We start from the raw sequence: 18,334 nt of genomic DNA on the forward strand, positions 1-18,334 counted from the left end.
TAGTGTAGTTATGTAGTCTAGCTATTATTAATAGTCATTGATATGGCATTCCCCTAATAGAAATTTTATAGAAATAGAAATAAAAATAAAAAAAATACAACATTGGCATATAGAAGAGTAGACGGTAGGACCTACTACATACCAGGATTGACCCAAATATGTAATTTTGCCCTCTTTTAGTTATAGTTATATAGTAAAATACAAAGACATACTTTGTATTTTATGTTTCTGAAATGTGCTTTTTCAGAAATACAGATCTTTTTAAGTCAAATTGGTGATTTTTTTGTCATAGGGAAAAAAATGGAAGTAGTCACTGAAAACGTTTGACACGAACCATTAAAACTAGCTACAGATATTTCTACTTGGAAGTAAATTATAACTACGTTGAAGGCTTGACTCATGAATATTAATTAGAGAGCGCATAGAGACCCCGCAGGACAATCATCAAGCATCTTGACAATGACCTTTTTAATATTCATGAGCTAAGGCGAGCTCCAGGTCTAATAGGCCTACCTGCAGAGAGCTATCTGTTAGGATTCTCATTTGTCCTAATGGCAAGAGAGACTAACTGCCGAATCAGACAGAACAGACAAATCTCGAACCGTCGGTTGTTTGAAGAACATAGTAGTAGCACAACTTCACAAGCGTTAAGTCCAGAATGAATCCACGTGTAATGCCGTGGACAGCCGCCAGGGTGCGCAAGTTTCCAGCCTATAGTCACATGACACAAACTGAAGATGTCTGCGACGGAGGAGGACACGGAACTCAGAGATCTGCTGATCCAAAACTTGGAAAACAGCGGCGTTTTGAATAAAATTAAGGTATTTTCCCGGCTGTTTTGAAACACTTTTTAAGTCTTTATGAGGCTGGAGTAAGCTCTGTCTCATATGGGACATATTTTATATTCTAAGCGCAATGTTTGTTAGCATAGCATAGTGATGCTAAAGTTGTTATGGGCAACAAATGGACAACAGCCACTGATGTGACAACATTGAGTTATGACCTTATACAGTCTATGGTTATGACACTGCTCTTATAAAACCTGTTTTCTCTCATACCACTAAAGATGAGACCTACAGTGTTATTGTTTATCTTGGCTGTATTAAAACAAAGCCTGCTTTCTAGTTAACCGGCAAGGCTGCAAAGTCTTGGTTTATTTTATTTTGGTAAGGTGTTGTACTCACAGGTATTAAGGAAGTCATCTAAAATGATCAAGCCACAAGTAATGTGGTTTAACCTGTAATATGATGCCTTTAAGCAGCTGTAGTTTTTATAACTGCAGTTATGCCGTATTTGTACATAAAAGTGTTTCTCTGTGGACTCTGCAGTTTCAGAAACATATCTGAGTTTGGAGCTGTTCTGATCCACTGCATGAGTCTGTCTAGTGCTGTACTGTTATAAATATGTCTGAATAAAGGACAAATGAAGTGATGATAGGTCTCTTTTTGGGGGGTTACAGGCAGAGCTACGTGCGGCTGTTTTTCTTGCCTTAGAAGAGCAAGACAAAGTTGAGGTAATTATAAATAGTTATAATGTCCTTTTTTAACAATTCATTATAAATTGTATATATTGCCTAGTTATGTTAACTGTATGTTTTTGCATGAGCATTATTGTACTCTTTTGAATAGAATAAAACACCTCTTGTGAATGAAAACCTCAAAAAGTCCCTCAACACAAAGGATGGTAAGAATGAATTCCATACAAAGGCCTTTCGTTTTTAGGTTTTTCCGTCTTGTTTTGATGATGACTTGGGTTGTAATACACTACACACTTTTTAAAATCTGGACAGATTTTAAAACACTAGGCATTATACAATTGCAAACTTGTAAATGGTTATAGAGAAAAACTGGACATCATACACTAAATGACTCTTTGCTATGAGGTGCATGAGAAATTACAATGTGTTCTAAAATCAACTCAAAATATGAAACATGTTAAATATACTCTGAATTGATGGAATTATATCCTGAAACTAAAAAATCTGTGCCTATCATACACTACATGATTTTCTGTGAAATCAGTTTTTTTTTTGACCTGATGTTTTGCTTGCATTTCTAAATGTTTGCTTTGGGAAATTATGCATTTTCAACGTGTCTTGCTCTTCTTGCAGGTCGCTTGGTCGCAGGTCTTGTAACTGACTTCCTGCAAGTCTTTAATTTAGACTTCACCCTAGCAGTGTTTCATCCTGAAATCAGTACGGTATGTCAGTGTTATATAACATACAACACTGTAAGTGATACTCCGTTTGAAGCTGTCATTCAGAAATTCATGTAAATGTTTTTTTGATTGATTGATTTGAATGTGTTACGCTATGTCCTCTGTGACCTCAAATTACTTTCATCTGAACTCACATGCCCTACTATCTGTTATACAGCTGAATGGGCTTGACAGTCGTGAAACTCTGTCTAAAGAGCTTGGTATATCAGAAACGGAGGTGAATAAAAACACCCCTCTCCTGCTAGAGTTGGTGAAGAGGGGCCGGCATAAGGACAAGACCTGCACTTTCACAGAGGTGATCTTTGATGCTCTGCATTTTAACCAATCAAATGAATTCACGTCTTTCAGATAGAATGTCTTTCTGTTCTCAGGGAGATCGTTTGATTGAGAGAACTTTTCCCAAGGTACTTTACCACCACTGCTGGCTGGCTCAGGCACAGTCCATGTTATCTGTTTAGATATCGCTGTAACCTGTTTTTGCACCCACATGTACAGTAAGCACAGGTGGGGTTAATGCCTCAAGAACAGATCCAGTCACAGACTAGTAATAGTGCTAACCCACTTATTTCACTTGTGGTTGGAGAGCACATCTCGGGGTTGATTCGTATCACCAGTTTACCCACACATCACAAACCCCAAGCGAATTATTCAGGTCACACAAGGGAAGGATGATGTAAATGAACGTCTTTAAGTGGTTCTGCAAAAAAGGTTTTCCTGTGAAGATACTCGTGCAAAACAAGCTTGTCCTACTTCTAGATATTTTGTCTTTTTTTGTGGGCACCTTACATGCATTTGTTGAATCAAGCCCATAGCGCTGCATGACTTCTGTCATGCCAGATGAAACTTCATATGCTGAAGTTTCTTAGTTGTATATTGTGATATCTTGTCTTGTTTGTAAGTGCACAAGCTGAGCACACACATGTGATGTATATGAAATTTTTTATAAAACAAAATATGTTAAATTTTATATTTTAAATATTAAATGAATCAAGGAATTTTAAATAATAAAGGACTTGTATAATGATTTTATTCCGAGCGTAATCTGCAATGATTATAGTAAAGTTTGTGAATGGTTTTTAGGAATTGTTGCCCCGTCAAATTGCGGATGCCCGCAAAAAATTTGACAGCCATGACAAGGTAACTTTTTTTTTTTTAATTTTTTCTTTTTTATTATTGATGAAATAATAATTAATGCAATATGCCATATAATATAAAATTGTAAATATTAAAATACTGCAATTTTTAAATTAATATTCATTCGTTATTTTTCTTATACATATTAATTGTATTATTCTTTTGTTCATAAATCATTAGAATTATTATATAATAATAAATTGGTAATTAATAACCAAATGATGATTAGTTATATATATATATATATATATATATATATATATATATATATATATAAAAAAAAAAAAAAAACTTTGAGTAATTTATATCTTCTGATTTGACTTTACAGAACAGAAGTGGTGAGATCAACAGAGAAGCCGTTATTGGCATTTTCGCTGATCTTTTTCCCCAGTTCAGCAGGTTTGTTTCAACACTGTGGACTTTGAATGCCACGAACTCTAGGAAATGTCTGAATTTACTGTTACTGAAACCCTCATTTATGTAATGATTGAAAGTGTTTACATCTTCCCACGTTGTTGGTTCGCTCTTATATAATCATGTCTGGATGAGGTTCATGACGCTGTGGTCATGGTCTTTCTCATGACTTCGGAAAAGTGTGTGTTTCTGCACACAAACCAGAATAAAGTTCTCCAAACAAAAGATTATTATTAAAGATCAGTTGATTGTACTTCATGCACTGTAGCTTTAGTCATTGTGGTTGCAGTTACTATAAATGGCGATATATTTCATTAATATGTTTTTTTTTTAAATTTGCAAATAAAAAGAAACATGCTGGACAGTTACGTCACTGAGGAATTAAGAGCCAAAGGCATAAACACAAGCAATAGTAAGTCTCTGTGATCTTGTTAAGTTTTCAATCATTTTAGGGATGCAAATGTTATGTGTCTAGTAAACTTGTCATTCATTGACAAATAAAACTGCAGTAGTTGCTAATAAAATGTTGTCTTCCACTTCTTTCTTAACTTTATGCAGCTGTAGACTTTCAGGACTTCTTGGGAATGTTCAAATGCTTTTTCATTCAGTGTCGAAGTGTGGTAAGCAACCTTGAACATATTCTGATTTCTTTTAGCACTCCCTTTTTTTGTGATTTCAGTAATGAGGCCTGTAATATCGTTAACAGGTTTCCAGTGACAGTAGCGATGCACTTTACTCCTCAAGTAAAACTACTGAAGATAAAATCATTTCGTCTTCCGCCAGCAAGGTAAACTCACTTCCTGTCTTTCTTTGTTTGTTTTTTCTGTCTCCGCTTATCTTTCTCTCACACACACATTTTTCTCTCACCTTCTGTCAAGATTATAATCTCTGAAAATTTTTTGGATATCAGATATGAGTTACTTTTTGTCATGCCTAGTATTCTATTGTTCAGCTATCTGTATATGTATAAAAACTTTTTTTTTTAAATTAAACCATAAAACCACAGCTGGCTTTTGTTGGCCTGTTTATATGCAAAACCTGCAATATGTTACTAAAAATTTATGTTTTATAGTATGCACAATTTTCATCCATTCTAATTTCATTTTATCCCAGCCCCTTAAATTGAACCCCAGAGCATCATTAGTTTTTATGAATAGAAGATGCGTGGTGTAGTTTTGGGTAGCTGTGTTTCCTGAGTTTGATTTATCTGCATGTCTTATGCATATCGTGGGTTATATCTTAGATGGTAGATGATACACCATAGTAATTTCATTTAGTGATTGTAGTTTGACCCAAAAAGGGGGAAGGGGTTTTACCAAAGTGTAGGCAGTAGGTTCCTATGACCTGCACAGAATGTATTGTCCCACAACAAAATGATTGTTTTAAATTTAGCTGCTTATATTATGCACTAACCTATGCCTTCATAAAAGTTATAAGAAAAGATCCTCATTAATTTATTATATATATATATATATATATATATATATTAATATATATATATATATATATATATTTATGAATTTTTTGACAGTCATTCACTATATTTATTCCACATACCATACCATTGGGAATTTTAAAATTTTTTACATCATTTTAAATTTATGGGAATTTTCATACAACCAAATGATTATTTTAGATGAAAATGCTAATATACATTTTCTTTTTTATGAGCCTCAGCGAACAAAACAATTAATTAATGCTGAAAGTAATTCCATCTTCCCATGTTTCTCAAAATGACATTAAATGACATTTATTCATCATATTAGTTTTCTACATAATATACCATTGGGAAGGTCAAACAGACAATAATTTTGATTAAAACTGTCCAAATCTTTATGAAAGTTCTTTGAATAGACATTACTCCATGTGTCAGATCACATTTTGTGTGCATTTTTGTTGCATGCAGTAGTTGTTTTTGTGTGTTTGTATATTACTATAACAGTTCCTCCCTTTATTGTTTTGCATATGTTTTCATTTTGTTCACTCCATCCATAACCGTGTACGATTTAGTGAGGGTAGCTTGTCATTGTTGTAAAAGGGAAGCTGATGGCTGTATTCTGGTGCTCAGATACCCAGGTATAAAGGATTTGTTAAGCACAGTTCAGCGTGGGAAGAAAAGGATGACCCAAAGGTAAAGCACACGTGCGTCGGCTCTGAAACGGGAGCTTTTGATCAGCTCAACCATGTGGCTTCCTTTATGTCTCGTAATTAATGATTTGGGTGGTGTCTATACACATTTGGCTGTTATTAGGTTTGGGCTCTTTCCCATTACTGTTATCACACGTCCAAGTGGAAGTTCATGTCCCAAGACAAAATTACTGCTTTATTTTCAAGATGATGATGGAAAAAGTGCTTGAATGTGTAACGGTGCTAAATGTAGCCCATGGTTGAATTGGAACCATCTTAGCACTTGATATAGTAAACTGGCTATTGCAGAGCAGATTTAAGCTAATACACAATACAGATGAAAGATCAGTCTTTTCAAAAAATTTAGAGCTAAGATACTGACCAGGCTTCTGCTAATCACCCAGTACTTTTGTGAAAATAAATGGATTAACACTTACTAACTTACTAACACCTTTCTATTAACTAAACTCAGCATGTATCATCTAACCTCTTGTTTTTGGATATGTATACTACTTATGAAACATTTTATCTTAAGTAAAACCTTTCTTTTGAAAATTGTCCTGTATGAATATATCGATTTGTGAGTGGGTTGAATGACGCAGCATTTTTCTTAACGTGGGCCAGTTTCAAAATGGGCTTTTTAACAACCTACTGTTCTTGTAACTTATGTCAGATGTTCTTTGCTTTTAATCTTTTAACCATCTACTCACAGGAATTCCCAGATAAATTTTACTTTAGAATGTCATGTTTTAAAACCACTTGGGCCAAAGGGGACTTATTTTTTCACTGATTTGTAGTATGTTCTTGTTCATTATGGCACCTCACTTTCATACACATGGGAAGCTGTTGGTTCCAACCTGAATTGTACAGGCAGTAACTTTACATAAACATAACAGATGATGCTTATTGTTCATGTTGATTGCATCAGATGAAATATGACGCTTATGGCAGAGTATTTTGATAATATTGTGACTTTTCCATAGGCTGTAGACAGAAGACCTGGTGAACCACTGGGGTCTCAGAAGAACAGAGGATCTGTTCAAGTGTCTGAAGGGATAGAGGAGGGATTGAGTGATGGGAAAAATCTTCCCACCCCACTGAGGAGAGCGCTGGAGTTTGGCCTGGAGGATGAGGATGAAGGAGACTCGTTCTTTGATGATCCTCTTCCTAAACCTCAGAAGACCTATGGCTGGTAAGGATAGCTTTACTTGGAGAAATCATCAAGTATGGTTTCTCTTGTGGACCGTTAACCCTAAAAGGGGCAATGAATCCTGGGGGATACAAACATTTGAGAGGCTGCGGAGAGAGGCAGGGACAGTGTAGGTCTCATTTCTTGGTTTCACGTTGAAAGGGTGTTTGTTTGCATATTTAGATATATTGACTTTCATACATTCTTTGTTTAGCTCAGGGGCAGCATTTAAAACTGCATGGCCGCCTGAAGTAGGAAGTCTACTCAACCGCCGATAAAAGTTGATCTAGTTCACATATTTGAACATGTTGGAGTGGACTTACCTGTTTAAAAAGCTGTTGTTCAGCATTAGGTTCACTTATTAGGTTTAAGTTGAAATTTTATGAATTAAATGCTTACATTTTTTGTAATCTGTCTCTAAATGTTTGTATCTCAGGGGGTACGTCACCCTATTGGGGTATAAATCAAGACATAAAAACACATACATATGTACTCTGTGATTTTGTCGCTTGTGTTTTAGAAAATCAAATCTTTTTGTAATCTTGACAAAACATATCATTGGAAAGGTCTGGCAGTCAAGGTTCCATATTTGGTGACTGTTTTGTAATAGAAGAGATATTGTGACAGAAAATGATTGATTTGTGACAGAAAACTGCATCAAAAGAATTCTCCCAACGGATATTTTTGGTATAGTGACCAAACTAAATCTCACAGGAACCACATTTTTGTGATATCAACTTAAAATTTGGAACATAACTTGGTTAGACATATGGCTTAGATTTTATAGCAATTTAAAGTGCAACATTTATAAAGTATTTATTTTATATAAAATAATATAAAGAAATAGTATACTGCATTATCATTACTGCAAACTTAAACTTCTATAACTTTTTTCATACTTTCTTTTTTTGAAATGCTTTCACTTCAGCAATAATCTGCTGTGTGTCTTCTTTAAAAAGAGACTAACCTTAGGTCTGTATTCAAAGCGTTCATGAATTACAACCATATTGTAACAAGTATTGATAAGCAAGTGTTCTGTTTTCAGTGGGATACAAACATTAAAGTAAAAAAATCATGAAATTGTATTATTTGAGTCCCAATAAGATTGGAAATAATTAGCAATAAATTAATTTTCTGATGTCTCTTTGTAGTAGCGCCCCTTTTAGGGTTAACACTGAAAAAGTAACAGGAAGTCGTTTTTTTTTTTTTTACACAAGTGACAAACTGTTGGTATTGAGGACTAGGCATTTCACTTAAAAATAAGATGAAGTAATAAATTAATAGAAAAAATTACAGTGACGGTGTTTATTTAATTCATGTTTAAAATGTTAGTTAAATGCAATAAAATACTACAAAAATTTACATTTATACAAATATTCCCAAGTGTGAACTGTTTAATGTTTTTGTGTGTGTTTGTGTTTAAATGCAGAAAGAAAATCATTTAGCAAAAGGTTAAAGAAAAGCTATTTATAAATGCTACATACAGAATGTGTATGTAAGTGGGGAAAAAATGAACGTTAAGCACATTAATCACAGTCCTGGTTTGACTTTCATTGTGGGATTTTCATTCCATTCAGAGCTTTGAAAAAGGACTGTTTCAGTTCCCACTTGTTCTGCTGAGACTAAAAGAGCAAATAAAAATGAAATCATCTAAACCGCTGGAACCTTTGATTGTAATTTCAGAAGCATAGATCTGGGTTCTTCATGTTTTTGAAGCACATAACTGTAGTTAATTTTTTACTGTTTAAATATGACAGGCATCCACCCTGAAGTCATAGTTATAAATGTTGGCCTTAAATAACTGCTTTAAGACAAAATAAAGAGAAGTGCTTTTATTTTTCTGACCTGTATCTTCTCCTTTTCACTGTTGTCTCTTAATGCTGCACGTGAAAACAGTGGTTTATCTTCAGCAGATAAGCCTTATTCAGGGCAGAGGCATTCTGAAAAAAGCTATAGTCCGAAAGAGTAAGTACTTCCTGTTTTCTGAGTGTATTCGCATTTTGCTATGGTTTTGACTATGACACATTAAAGGTCGATTTTGGAGCTTTGTGGTATGTTGCACCTTGTCCCTCTTTTGCTTTTTGTCTCTCTTTTTCTCCCTCCCTCTTTCTGTAACTGTGTCTGTGCTCTGTATGTGTTTTCCCCCTCGTGAGAAGTCAGCACTGGCAGAGGGAAGGGAGCCTGTCAGGGCGATCCTTATCCCAAATGAGGAGGGGCACTAGCCTCAATGAGTGAGTGTGCATGGAGTGATCACACTGCCATACAAGCCCACTGCATCCATCTTAACCCATGGGTGCAAAATCAGGCTGTTTACTCCCATTGGGGCTGTTCATGTTCATACAGCAGCAGAATACTGTGGTCAGTCCAGTTTTACAGTTAACTACCTTTGCTACCTTTGACTCGAATGTTCTCTATGTTCAGTGTTATGAACACTTTTCATTGCAGCCATTTTTTTGATTGCAGCTAGGGCTTGACATTGTTTGCACAGACAATATATATTCATTATTTTTTCGATTCATTATTTTTATGTATATATAAAATGTTATGAAATAAATATTTGTTTGGTTACTATCATTATTTTTATTGTTTTCATTATTTTTCACAATTTTTTTAGCTGTTGATTCAAGGGATTATAGAAACTGTAATCAACAAAAAATACAAAATGTAGGCATTTTTCTCTTCCCATTTCTTTGTTTTTTGACAAACACCAAGGCCGTGTGGTTATTTAATCGCAGTCTGAATCCACATCTCTAATCAGAAATTGATTCAAAATTTATATTTATATATAAAAAAAAAATTTGACCACTGTAAAGTATTTACAAGAACGATATTTCTGAGTATGGGTCACCATACTTGGCTGTATGTCACGTCACTTTCACTTTCACTTTAACTGCTCCACCACAGTGGGAGCAGAAAGAGAAGAAGAGCATGCAGTGGCTCTTTATTATGGCAGCAGCTGGTATGCGGTACGATTTTAAAATGTGTATTATATATAGGATACATGACTATATCCCATATAAATATAATACAAATTATAGCACGTATTTTTTTCTATTTTTAAACAGGAGATTTAAATTATCAAATAATAAATAGGAATATATATTATAAAATATGCTTGGAATAATGAGAATACATTTTACATAAGAAGAAGAATGCATTTTTGAATGCATTTTACACAATAATAAGAATAAATTTGTAAATAAAATTAATTTTATTTACAGCAGCCTATTATGTGACTGGTCACGTGAGTAGCGCGTTCCTGGGTTCGTAGGATCACAGAACTCGCTCCTCCACTGTGAATAAATCACCATCCGAATCCATGAGTTTTATCACTGAGGTGATATGGAAATCTATTTTTACAGACGTCCATATGAGAAACAATTACCGTCCGAATAGGGCTAATGACAACATATGGCTGCTTATATTGCTTATGCTTTTTATTTATATTATTAATATTATCAAATACATTTCAATTTTGAATTATGCTTGTCTATTAATTACCCTGCCAGGATCTAGTGATGTCCCTGCTATGAACACAACAATTTGAGTCTCAACTTGACTAATATAATGTTCAAACCTTAACGCCATTACCTGATACTGTAAAAAGAAAATCCAGCAACTGATACCAAAAGTACAGGAGTAGTGCAGTAGCTATGACCACAATTGTGTGTGTTTTACCTTTATCCTTCTCCTTTCTTTCCTTCTCTGCATTTGCTCTGCGTGTTTTCTGTGTATTTGTCTCTCTTTCCCTCTCAATGCCCCTGACCTTGTTCTTCCTGGTGTTATTTGTATGTGTGGATGAACATACTCTTCCTCTGTCTGGCCTCAGTCTGTCTGCTATAGGCAGTGATAAAGAGGGAGATGGAGAGGACATGCTCTCTGACTGTGATAACAGGCCCAGCCCTGACTCTGAACCCAGGTGAGCTGGGCCATTTCCTGTCTGTCTCCTGCCATAACTTCCCTCTTCCACCACTTCTCATATGGCTGTCAGCTCACTTCACAGAGTCTCATCCTGTCTGTTTTCCAGGAGAGAAGGTTTGGGCAGCAGTTTAGGAAAAGCATTCACAGCAGACACGCAGCTGAAGAGTGCAGGAGGATCTTCTGAGAGCAGTCAGAAAGATCATTCATCTGATAAAAACGGTAGCAAGCCATTTGTGAAATCAATCAAAATTTCTTTCTCAGACGATTCTGGATCGATCCATGAACTTTCACTAAGTTTAATAAAAAGCATGTAAAAAACTGCAAATGAAGGGTTCATTTTGGCAACCTATGTACTGTATACCACAAAACATCCACTGTGCATACAAAAATATGGCTTCAGAGAAGAAAAAGGCTGAATAAGCTTTATTTTAAAATACCTTTTAATAAAAACATCTAACATGAACAACATGGGGAAAAAAAATTATATTCAGTTATGAACTAAATATTTAAAGGTAGTAAAAGTTTTTGCATATAAATAATGCCATTCTGAACAGTTTCCATTTCAAGGAATGAGAGTTGCTTATACATACCATTTTTTGTTTGTGGGCAGAGTTGACATATTTTAGTATGCCATTTATTCATAATCTTTACACATAATTAAACCCACTAAAGGTTTCTAAAGAAACAAAGAAAGGACAACATCATGAATCATTAGAGTGGGATTGTGACTTTCTGGATCGAAATTGAATTAACTCATGAGGTGCCTAGAGATTGATATCAATTTGACACTAATTAATATAATTTCTCCATAATTGTTGTCTTAGGTACGTCTAGTTCTAAAGATAAGGGTGTAAAAGAGTTTCCCGTCCCAAATGAGAAAACTCCATTCCCTTTGCTAGGTAGGAACTCCTCAATAACCATTCAATTTTTGACAACTCTACTTACTATCACATTCCTCATTTCTCCTTTTTAAAAAAAAATGCTTTGCAGATGAAGACCTTGACTATGACGATGACTTCAACAGGTAAAGAATGTTTCCATCAGATGTTATTTTTGCTCAATCTGAATCCTGAAGTGTTGTCATATCTCTCTTTTCTCTTCAGTCATCGCTCTGAAAACTCTAAGAGTGAAGTGAGCATCGATGAGGAGATTGAGGAAGTGTCGATAGAGGGGCCTGACATCAGCCATAAGGTATTCTTCAAAAAGGTGCCATTACTTGTGTTGACATTGCGTGTTTCAGAAGGACTTTAAATGACTGTGGTTCTTGATCATTTTCCAATATTTTAAGCTTGTAAAGAAATGATTGACATTTATAATCCTGTATGAATGCAACATTGATGTAGTTATTTTTAATGTCACTTAATTATGGCCCTACTTTTTATAAATCTATGTGAAAAGGGACAAATGTCAATAGAGTGGCCTCATGGATAAGAACGCATTGTGTAAAAGGCAAGAAGTGTGAGTGGCATGTTTGTCAACTGTAAATATTGGTACTTAAAGAGGCCCAATGAGGCAGTGAGAGGAAGTGACATAAGTACTCATCGTATAAAAAAATAATAACATTTGGTTTAACCTTGACTGTGATTTTGGATTTTATTGACTCTAATCTCATCATTTTATTTGGTTCCTCTCACTCTCTTTTTTCTAGCTTGATGAAACCACTCAGGATGTGAGCGTCTCGCAGATAAGTTTGGGTGCAGACTACATTGAAGATGTTGCTTGACATCTAACTGTCAGTTCCTTATTTTATACTTTATGTATTTATGGATTTAGTTGACAATAAATAATTAATTACAGCCTGACTGTTGACTCTTCCTGTTTTTCTTTATTGTCATTGAAAAAAAAAAACGGAAGGACAGAAATGAAAGGATAGCAAATTGTGAGTTCTCACTTTAAAATAATACCAGAGTCACTGAGTTGTGTTAACAGTTTTAATGTCAGTGAAAGTGTAGCAGACATCACAGTGAAATTAGTCTTCAAGACATTTGAACCATGCACTAAGTGCTTGGTTGGGTTTTTCTGTTTGAGGTGTAGCATCATCCTTTTACATGAAAACATAATCTATTCTAGACTGTGTGCATTTGTTGGGCAGCTTTGATGGTTTCACACTCACACCTACATGTTCCTATACAGCTCTCAGTGAAGTGCCGCCTTCTGCTCAGATCAGATAATTGTCATTCTTATTAAGCAGCTGTGCCCTATCCAAGTTGTCTTTCCTGATCAGAAACCAGAAGGAACAGAAACTCTCACTGCTTTCTATTAGACTTGTTTGTGTTGATACTGGTAAGTCGCTTCTTTTTTCCACTTCAGTCATATGTTAAATTTTTAAGTGGAAAGGTAAGTCAGTGCCTGTTTTTGTTAATACGCATGTATTTAATTACCCAGTTTGCAGACAAATTGTTTAAATGCAGGCAAATTGTTAGTCTTGGTGTGTATATATTTAAATTTGAAGATTTTATTGTGCAGGATCTGTGTTTAAGTGAGACTCTTGCAAACTGATATTGGTCCACTTAAGGGGAAAAAAATAGCTCTAAACTAAGATACAGTAGTCAACATTAAAAGTGGATCAAAACCTTTAATCAAAGTTGTCCGAAAAAAAACAAAATGCATTCTTGTCCTAGGACAACATTGATTAACTTTTTTGATCCACTTCAAATGTTGACTACTATATATATATAAGGAGAGAGATAAATGAATAGATAGATAAATAGCATAGGTTTTTTTTCATAGCAATTAATGAATGTGCATAATTCTTCTATATGCCAGTAACCAGTAAAGACATGAACAAAAGAAATGACTCTGTAAAAACTCTGTATTTTTTTGCTCTCCCGCTAAATTATTGTTTGGATGTATGGTAAGCACTTTTTAGTTTTTAGGGGGTTTTTTTCGTGTATTTTACCATTGGATGTGTTTTCAGGAATCTGTGTGACATGATGTTATGAAATGTATACTTTTTCATGCTTGATGCTTGCTATAAAATGTATTAATGCATGGAAAGTAGTAAAAAGTTGACGAAATGCAATGCTTTGCTAGACAAACATCATCTTCTGGACTAATGGACAGTAAATAGGTTGTATGCATTGAATCTCTTGCCGTGTACGTGACCTGATTTTCTGCAGATTTCCTCTTTCTGCAAAGGTAAAATGTCAAACTACAAAGCAGCATTTGCACTGAGAGCTTTTTCCTGGTGTGGTGTGGAGTGAATGATTGGATTTAATCTGTCCTTAAACTCACACTCACAGATTTTTATGTAATATTATAAAGCAGCTGCAAAACGATGGCACCAGTATCTGTCTACTGCATTCTTAGGAAAAATTAAGCATTTCTTTGTTTTTGATATTTTAGTATAAATACCTTTTACATTTTAAACCTAATTGTATGTTAGATTTCAGTTAGGCATCTTTATCTGAGCTCTGCCATAAAATTTGGTTTTGACCTATGTTCCTGTTCTTTTTTCTTTCCTTGCAGTCTCAGGGGGAGAAAATGGAGGCATATGATTACAACATTAGCTACTCTGAAATATTACAAGCTGCGTATGATGAAATGGTGGAACCATGTTCGATGGAGCTCAAACTGAAGATTGAGAACTTCCTCCAGTTATTTGTTTATCCTATCATTTGTTTTGTTGGTTTTATCGGCAACGCTCTTGTGATCATGACATACGCTCTCTACAAGCGGACCAAGTCCATGACTGACGTGTATCTGCTGAATGTGGCCATCGCTGACATCCTGTTTGTGATGGCACTGCCTTTGATTATCTACAACGAGCAGTATGGGTGGACCATGGGAAACTTGTCTTGCAAACTTCTGCGAGGCATCTACAGCGTCAACCTCTACAGCGGCATTCTGCTCCTGGCTTGCATCAGTGGAGATCGCTATCTTGCCATCGTACAGGCCCGCCGGTCCTTCCGGCTGCGTTCAAGCACTCTGCTTTACAGCCACCTGGTCTGCGCAGTCGTCTGGTTGTCGGCCCTGCTCTTGTCCCTTCCTACCTTCATGTTTTATGAGCGTTACCAACCCAGCCCATCTGAATCCAGCCTTTGGAACGTTACTGACAGTGAAGATGGGCAATATGTCTGCTTTTTTAAATTTCAGTCAAATGAAACGGCACGTATGATGAAAACTGTGGTGCCCAGCTCTCAGATTGTGTTGGGTTTCTTCTTGCCGCTGCTGATCATGGGATTCTGTTACTCCAGCGTCATTGTCACCCTCCTTCGGGCCAAGAACTTTCAGAGACACAAGGCAGTGCGTGTGGTTCTCACTGTGGTCCTTGTGTTTGTGGTCTTCCATATGCCTTATAATTTAGCACTGTTGTTTTATACCATCAACATGTTTCAAGAGCAGGAATGCAGCTTTGATGAGTCCATCGGCTTGACCATGATCATAACAAGAAGCTTGGCGTACCTGCACGCTTGTCTCAATCCCCTGCTGTATGCCTTCATCGGGGTGAATTTCAGAAACCACTTCCGGAAGATCTTACAGGACATCTGGTGCTTGGGGAAGAACTACATGTCAGCAAGACGGTCCTCACGGGCCACCACTGAAATGTATGTTTCCACCCGGCGCTCTGTGGATGGCTCGTACTATGAAAATGGCACTTCATTTACCATGTGATTTGGTGCTAATTAAGGGCAAAGTGCCCAGCATTGTGACTGACAGCCTGATTAGCATTGATCAAAAATGAAAATTCAGTCATCAGTCATTCACCTTCATGTTGTTCCAAACCTGTATGACCTTCTCTTTTTTGTCCCACAAAAAAAATAAAATAAAAAAATAAAAATATTAAAATACAAAAAGTCTGACTGGGAAAGAAAGAAAAAGTCCTAGTTTGACTGGGATAACGTGAGGTTGAGTAAATGATGAATTAATTGAATTAATTAATTAGGAATTATGCCAATTACAAACCAAAGAGGGAAAATGTTTATTCTTTGTTTCAATGTGCTAGAACAGCAAATTTTAAAAAGGCTTCTGTTTATGAATGAATTTTGCAATCAATAGGCACTATATGTAGTACTAATGTAGAATGTTTTTATTTTTCTATATGTACTATTAACCTTTTGTACATAGAATCTTTAACATCGCCTAATGTACCCAATATATAAACATTGTAAGTTTTATCTAAATAAATTAGGCAAGATATTGCAACACAACAACAAACTGTGAAGAGCGATGTTTTGAAATGAGATCCAGTGCTGAGAATCAGTGCACCATCTGAGGCTTACCGGGTTTTTTTTTGTTTTTTGAATGACATTGAAAGTCTTGTACTGTATGTGCTATGACCTTTGAGACATTTTGTCTTTGACCTGGATACATGCTCTCATACCCTTTTGCATCACAGTCCTCTACAAAAACTAGTTCCTTCCCCCAAAACATATCTTTTTTTATTTTTTTTTGTAATTCAACTTTTTTTTTTTGTATTGTTCAACAGTCAAATCTTCATACATCACCACAGTACTCAATATTCACCTTTCCAATCAATTATATATTCAGCCACTAGTCACCATCAATGTAACAAAACAAAGCACATGGGAATTTAACAGTTGTTAAAGGGATAGTTCACCCAAAAATGAAAATTCTGTCATTAATTTCTCACCCTCGTGTCATTTCAAACCCGTAAGACCTTCGTTTCATCTTCAGAACACAAATTAAGATATTTTTGATGGAATCCGAGTGCTGTCTGGCCCTGCATAGACAGCAACGCAACTGAAATGTTCCCAAGTCCAGAAACGTAGCAAGGAGATCTGTAAAATAATCCACCCAAATTTAAAGGGGTCATATGATGCGATTTCAAGTTTTCCTTTCTCTTTGGAGTGTTACAAGCTTTTGGTGCATAAAGTACATCTGTAAAGTTGCAAAGACTAAAGTGTCAAACCCAAAGAGAGATTCTTTATAAAAGTTAAGAGTCAACCACACCCCCCTAAAACAGCTCTTTCTAACACCCCCACAGGTCTACGTCACGATGTGGGAATATTTGCATAACACTGCCCAAATGTTCAGACAAAGAAAGAAGGCATAACTTTGATTCTTGCTGTTGCTGCCGACACCATGTTGTGGAGACGCTGTTTCATTTTGAAAGTGAAAATACTTTGTTTGGCCTTCCAAACAAAGGGGTTTATGTGCAGTTTTGTGTTAATGGTTATTTTTTTGGATTTGTAATTTGATTATATTGGGTTTGTTTATAGTTGATGTAAGGAGTTGTAGTTTGGAGTGTGTTTTTTGTGAGATTTCTGTTCCACCCTCAATACCCATGGATGAAGTGCCCTTGAGCAAGGCACTGAACCCCGAGTTGCTCCCCGGGCGCTGGATATATAGCTGCCCACTGCTCTGGGTGTGTATTCACGGTGTGTTCACTTCTCACTGCTGTGTGTGTGCACTTGGATGGGTTAAATGCAGAGCACCAATTTCGAGTATGGGTTACCATACTTGACAAATGTCACGACTTTCACTTTCACTTTCAAAAGAGGACACTTGAAATCAGTGGTTAAGTTGTATTTAACCTTAAAATGCATAAACACATTTAATTAAACCAAATACACAAAATAATGTTCTTTTTAGCAACATCATGTGACCCCTTTAAAAGGTGTTGTTGGTTAATAAAGATTTGACGAAAGAACTCGCAGCTCGATTGGACTCTTGTCCAGTGGCGGCTCGTCAGGGAGGCGGGGGGCACAGCTTCCCCAAAATTTTTAGGTGAAAATGGGAGGAGGATGATTTAATGTTAATAAAATTCACAATTCATTTCAGTTCATGTCTCAGATTGTTTTTTGTAATTTCACAGCTGTAATAACATGTTACTGAATTTGGATTTTCTATCGCGAATGTGACAAATCTGCTGATGTGATTACAACCACTAAGTGATAGAGAAGGGGAGGGGGAGGCTGGGGGAGAGCTGTGCCCAAGCGGCAACCTCCCGCTCTCTCTCATGAAGCCAACATCGAAGTGACTTAAACTATAATTCATCAACTGGCCGCTAGAGACTGGCTGCAAAAGGGAGTCAGTCCCATAGACTCCCCATGTTAAAATGGCCAACTTTACAGCAGAAAAAAAAACATTTACAGCCTGGTTCAAAAAAAAATTTTTGCCCTTCATGACAACTGTGTAGGGGTGAATTTTTTTTATAACTCATCCATCCGTTTAAATTATATTAAGCCTTAAAGACCTGCATAATTACGGGCGTGGCCACTTGAGTGACAGATGGATTGCAGCTGACACACTCATAGAGCTAGGTGGGTGTGGCTTCAGCAACCAGCTCTCGCCTTTTTGCCCATTTTCGATTATCCAGAAGTGACGTGCTTCCAAGATGGTGATGGCCTGCTCCGCCCACTTTGAGCT

General features: G+C 36.1%; 2 protein-coding genes across 10 annotated transcripts; both read left to right on the top strand.

Annotated features, from left to right (window-relative positions):
- The first annotated feature begins 666 nt into the window (after window positions 1–666).
- On the top strand, window positions 667–12,804 carry cep43 (centrosomal protein 43). 9 transcript variants are annotated; one of them, XM_042746105.1, is made up of 21 exons: window positions 667–821; window positions 1,460–1,513; window positions 1,629–1,683; window positions 2,111–2,199; window positions 2,375–2,512; window positions 2,589–2,621; window positions 3,298–3,354; window positions 3,680–3,750; window positions 4,116–4,177; window positions 4,324–4,385; window positions 4,472–4,552; window positions 5,834–5,896; window positions 6,876–7,084; window positions 8,978–9,046; window positions 9,238–9,312; window positions 10,911–11,000; window positions 11,109–11,221; window positions 11,827–11,901; window positions 11,993–12,026; window positions 12,106–12,193; window positions 12,651–12,804. In XM_042746105.1, exons 1-21 carry the CDS (start codon window positions 738–740, stop codon window positions 12,723–12,725), a joined length of 1,677 nt encoding a protein of 558 aa, XP_042602039.1. In that variant the 5' UTR covers window positions 667–737; the 3' UTR covers window positions 12,726–12,804. The 9 variants fall into 9 exon arrangements, with proteins under 9 accessions (XP_042602039.1, XP_042602045.1, XP_042602044.1 ...); XM_042746108.1 differs by lacking the exon at window positions 9,238–9,312 and having other exon boundaries at window positions 668–821; XM_042746107.1 differs by lacking the exon at window positions 5,834–5,896 and having other exon boundaries at window positions 668–821.
- Window positions 12,805–12,942: 138 nt separating this feature from the next.
- LOC109113501 (C-C chemokine receptor type 6-like) lies at window positions 12,943–16,636 on the top strand. Its single transcript, XM_019126310.2, has 2 exons — window positions 12,943–13,285; window positions 14,471–16,636. The coding sequence occupies exon 2, from the start codon at window positions 14,486–14,488 to the stop codon at window positions 15,614–15,616; it is 1,131 nt and encodes a 376-aa protein (XP_018981855.1). The 5' UTR covers window positions 12,943–13,285; window positions 14,471–14,485; the 3' UTR covers window positions 15,617–16,636.
- Window positions 16,637–18,334: the final 1,698 nt, after the last annotated feature.

This window comes from Cyprinus carpio, chromosome B20, assembly GCF_018340385.1.
Source record: "Cyprinus carpio isolate SPL01 chromosome B20, ASM1834038v1, whole genome shotgun sequence".
Taxonomy (NCBI): domain Eukaryota; kingdom Metazoa; phylum Chordata; class Actinopteri; order Cypriniformes; family Cyprinidae; genus Cyprinus; species Cyprinus carpio.

Coding starts and splice junctions, on each gene's coding strand:
- cep43 (XM_042746105.1), top strand. CDS start 738: ATGTCTGCGACGGAGGAGGACACGGAACTCAGAGATCTGCTGATCCAA. Junction 4,553..5,833: donor TTTCGTCTTCCGCCAGCAAG/GTAAACTCACTT, acceptor TCTGGTGCTCAG/ATACCCAGGTATAAAGGATT. Junction 9,313..10,910: donor AGGGGCACTAGCCTCAATGA/GTGAGTGTGCAT, acceptor GTCTGGCCTCAG/TCTGTCTGCTATAGGCAGTG.
- LOC109113501 (XM_019126310.2), top strand. CDS start 14,486: ATGGAGGCATATGATTACAACATTAGCTACTCTGAAATATTACAAGCT.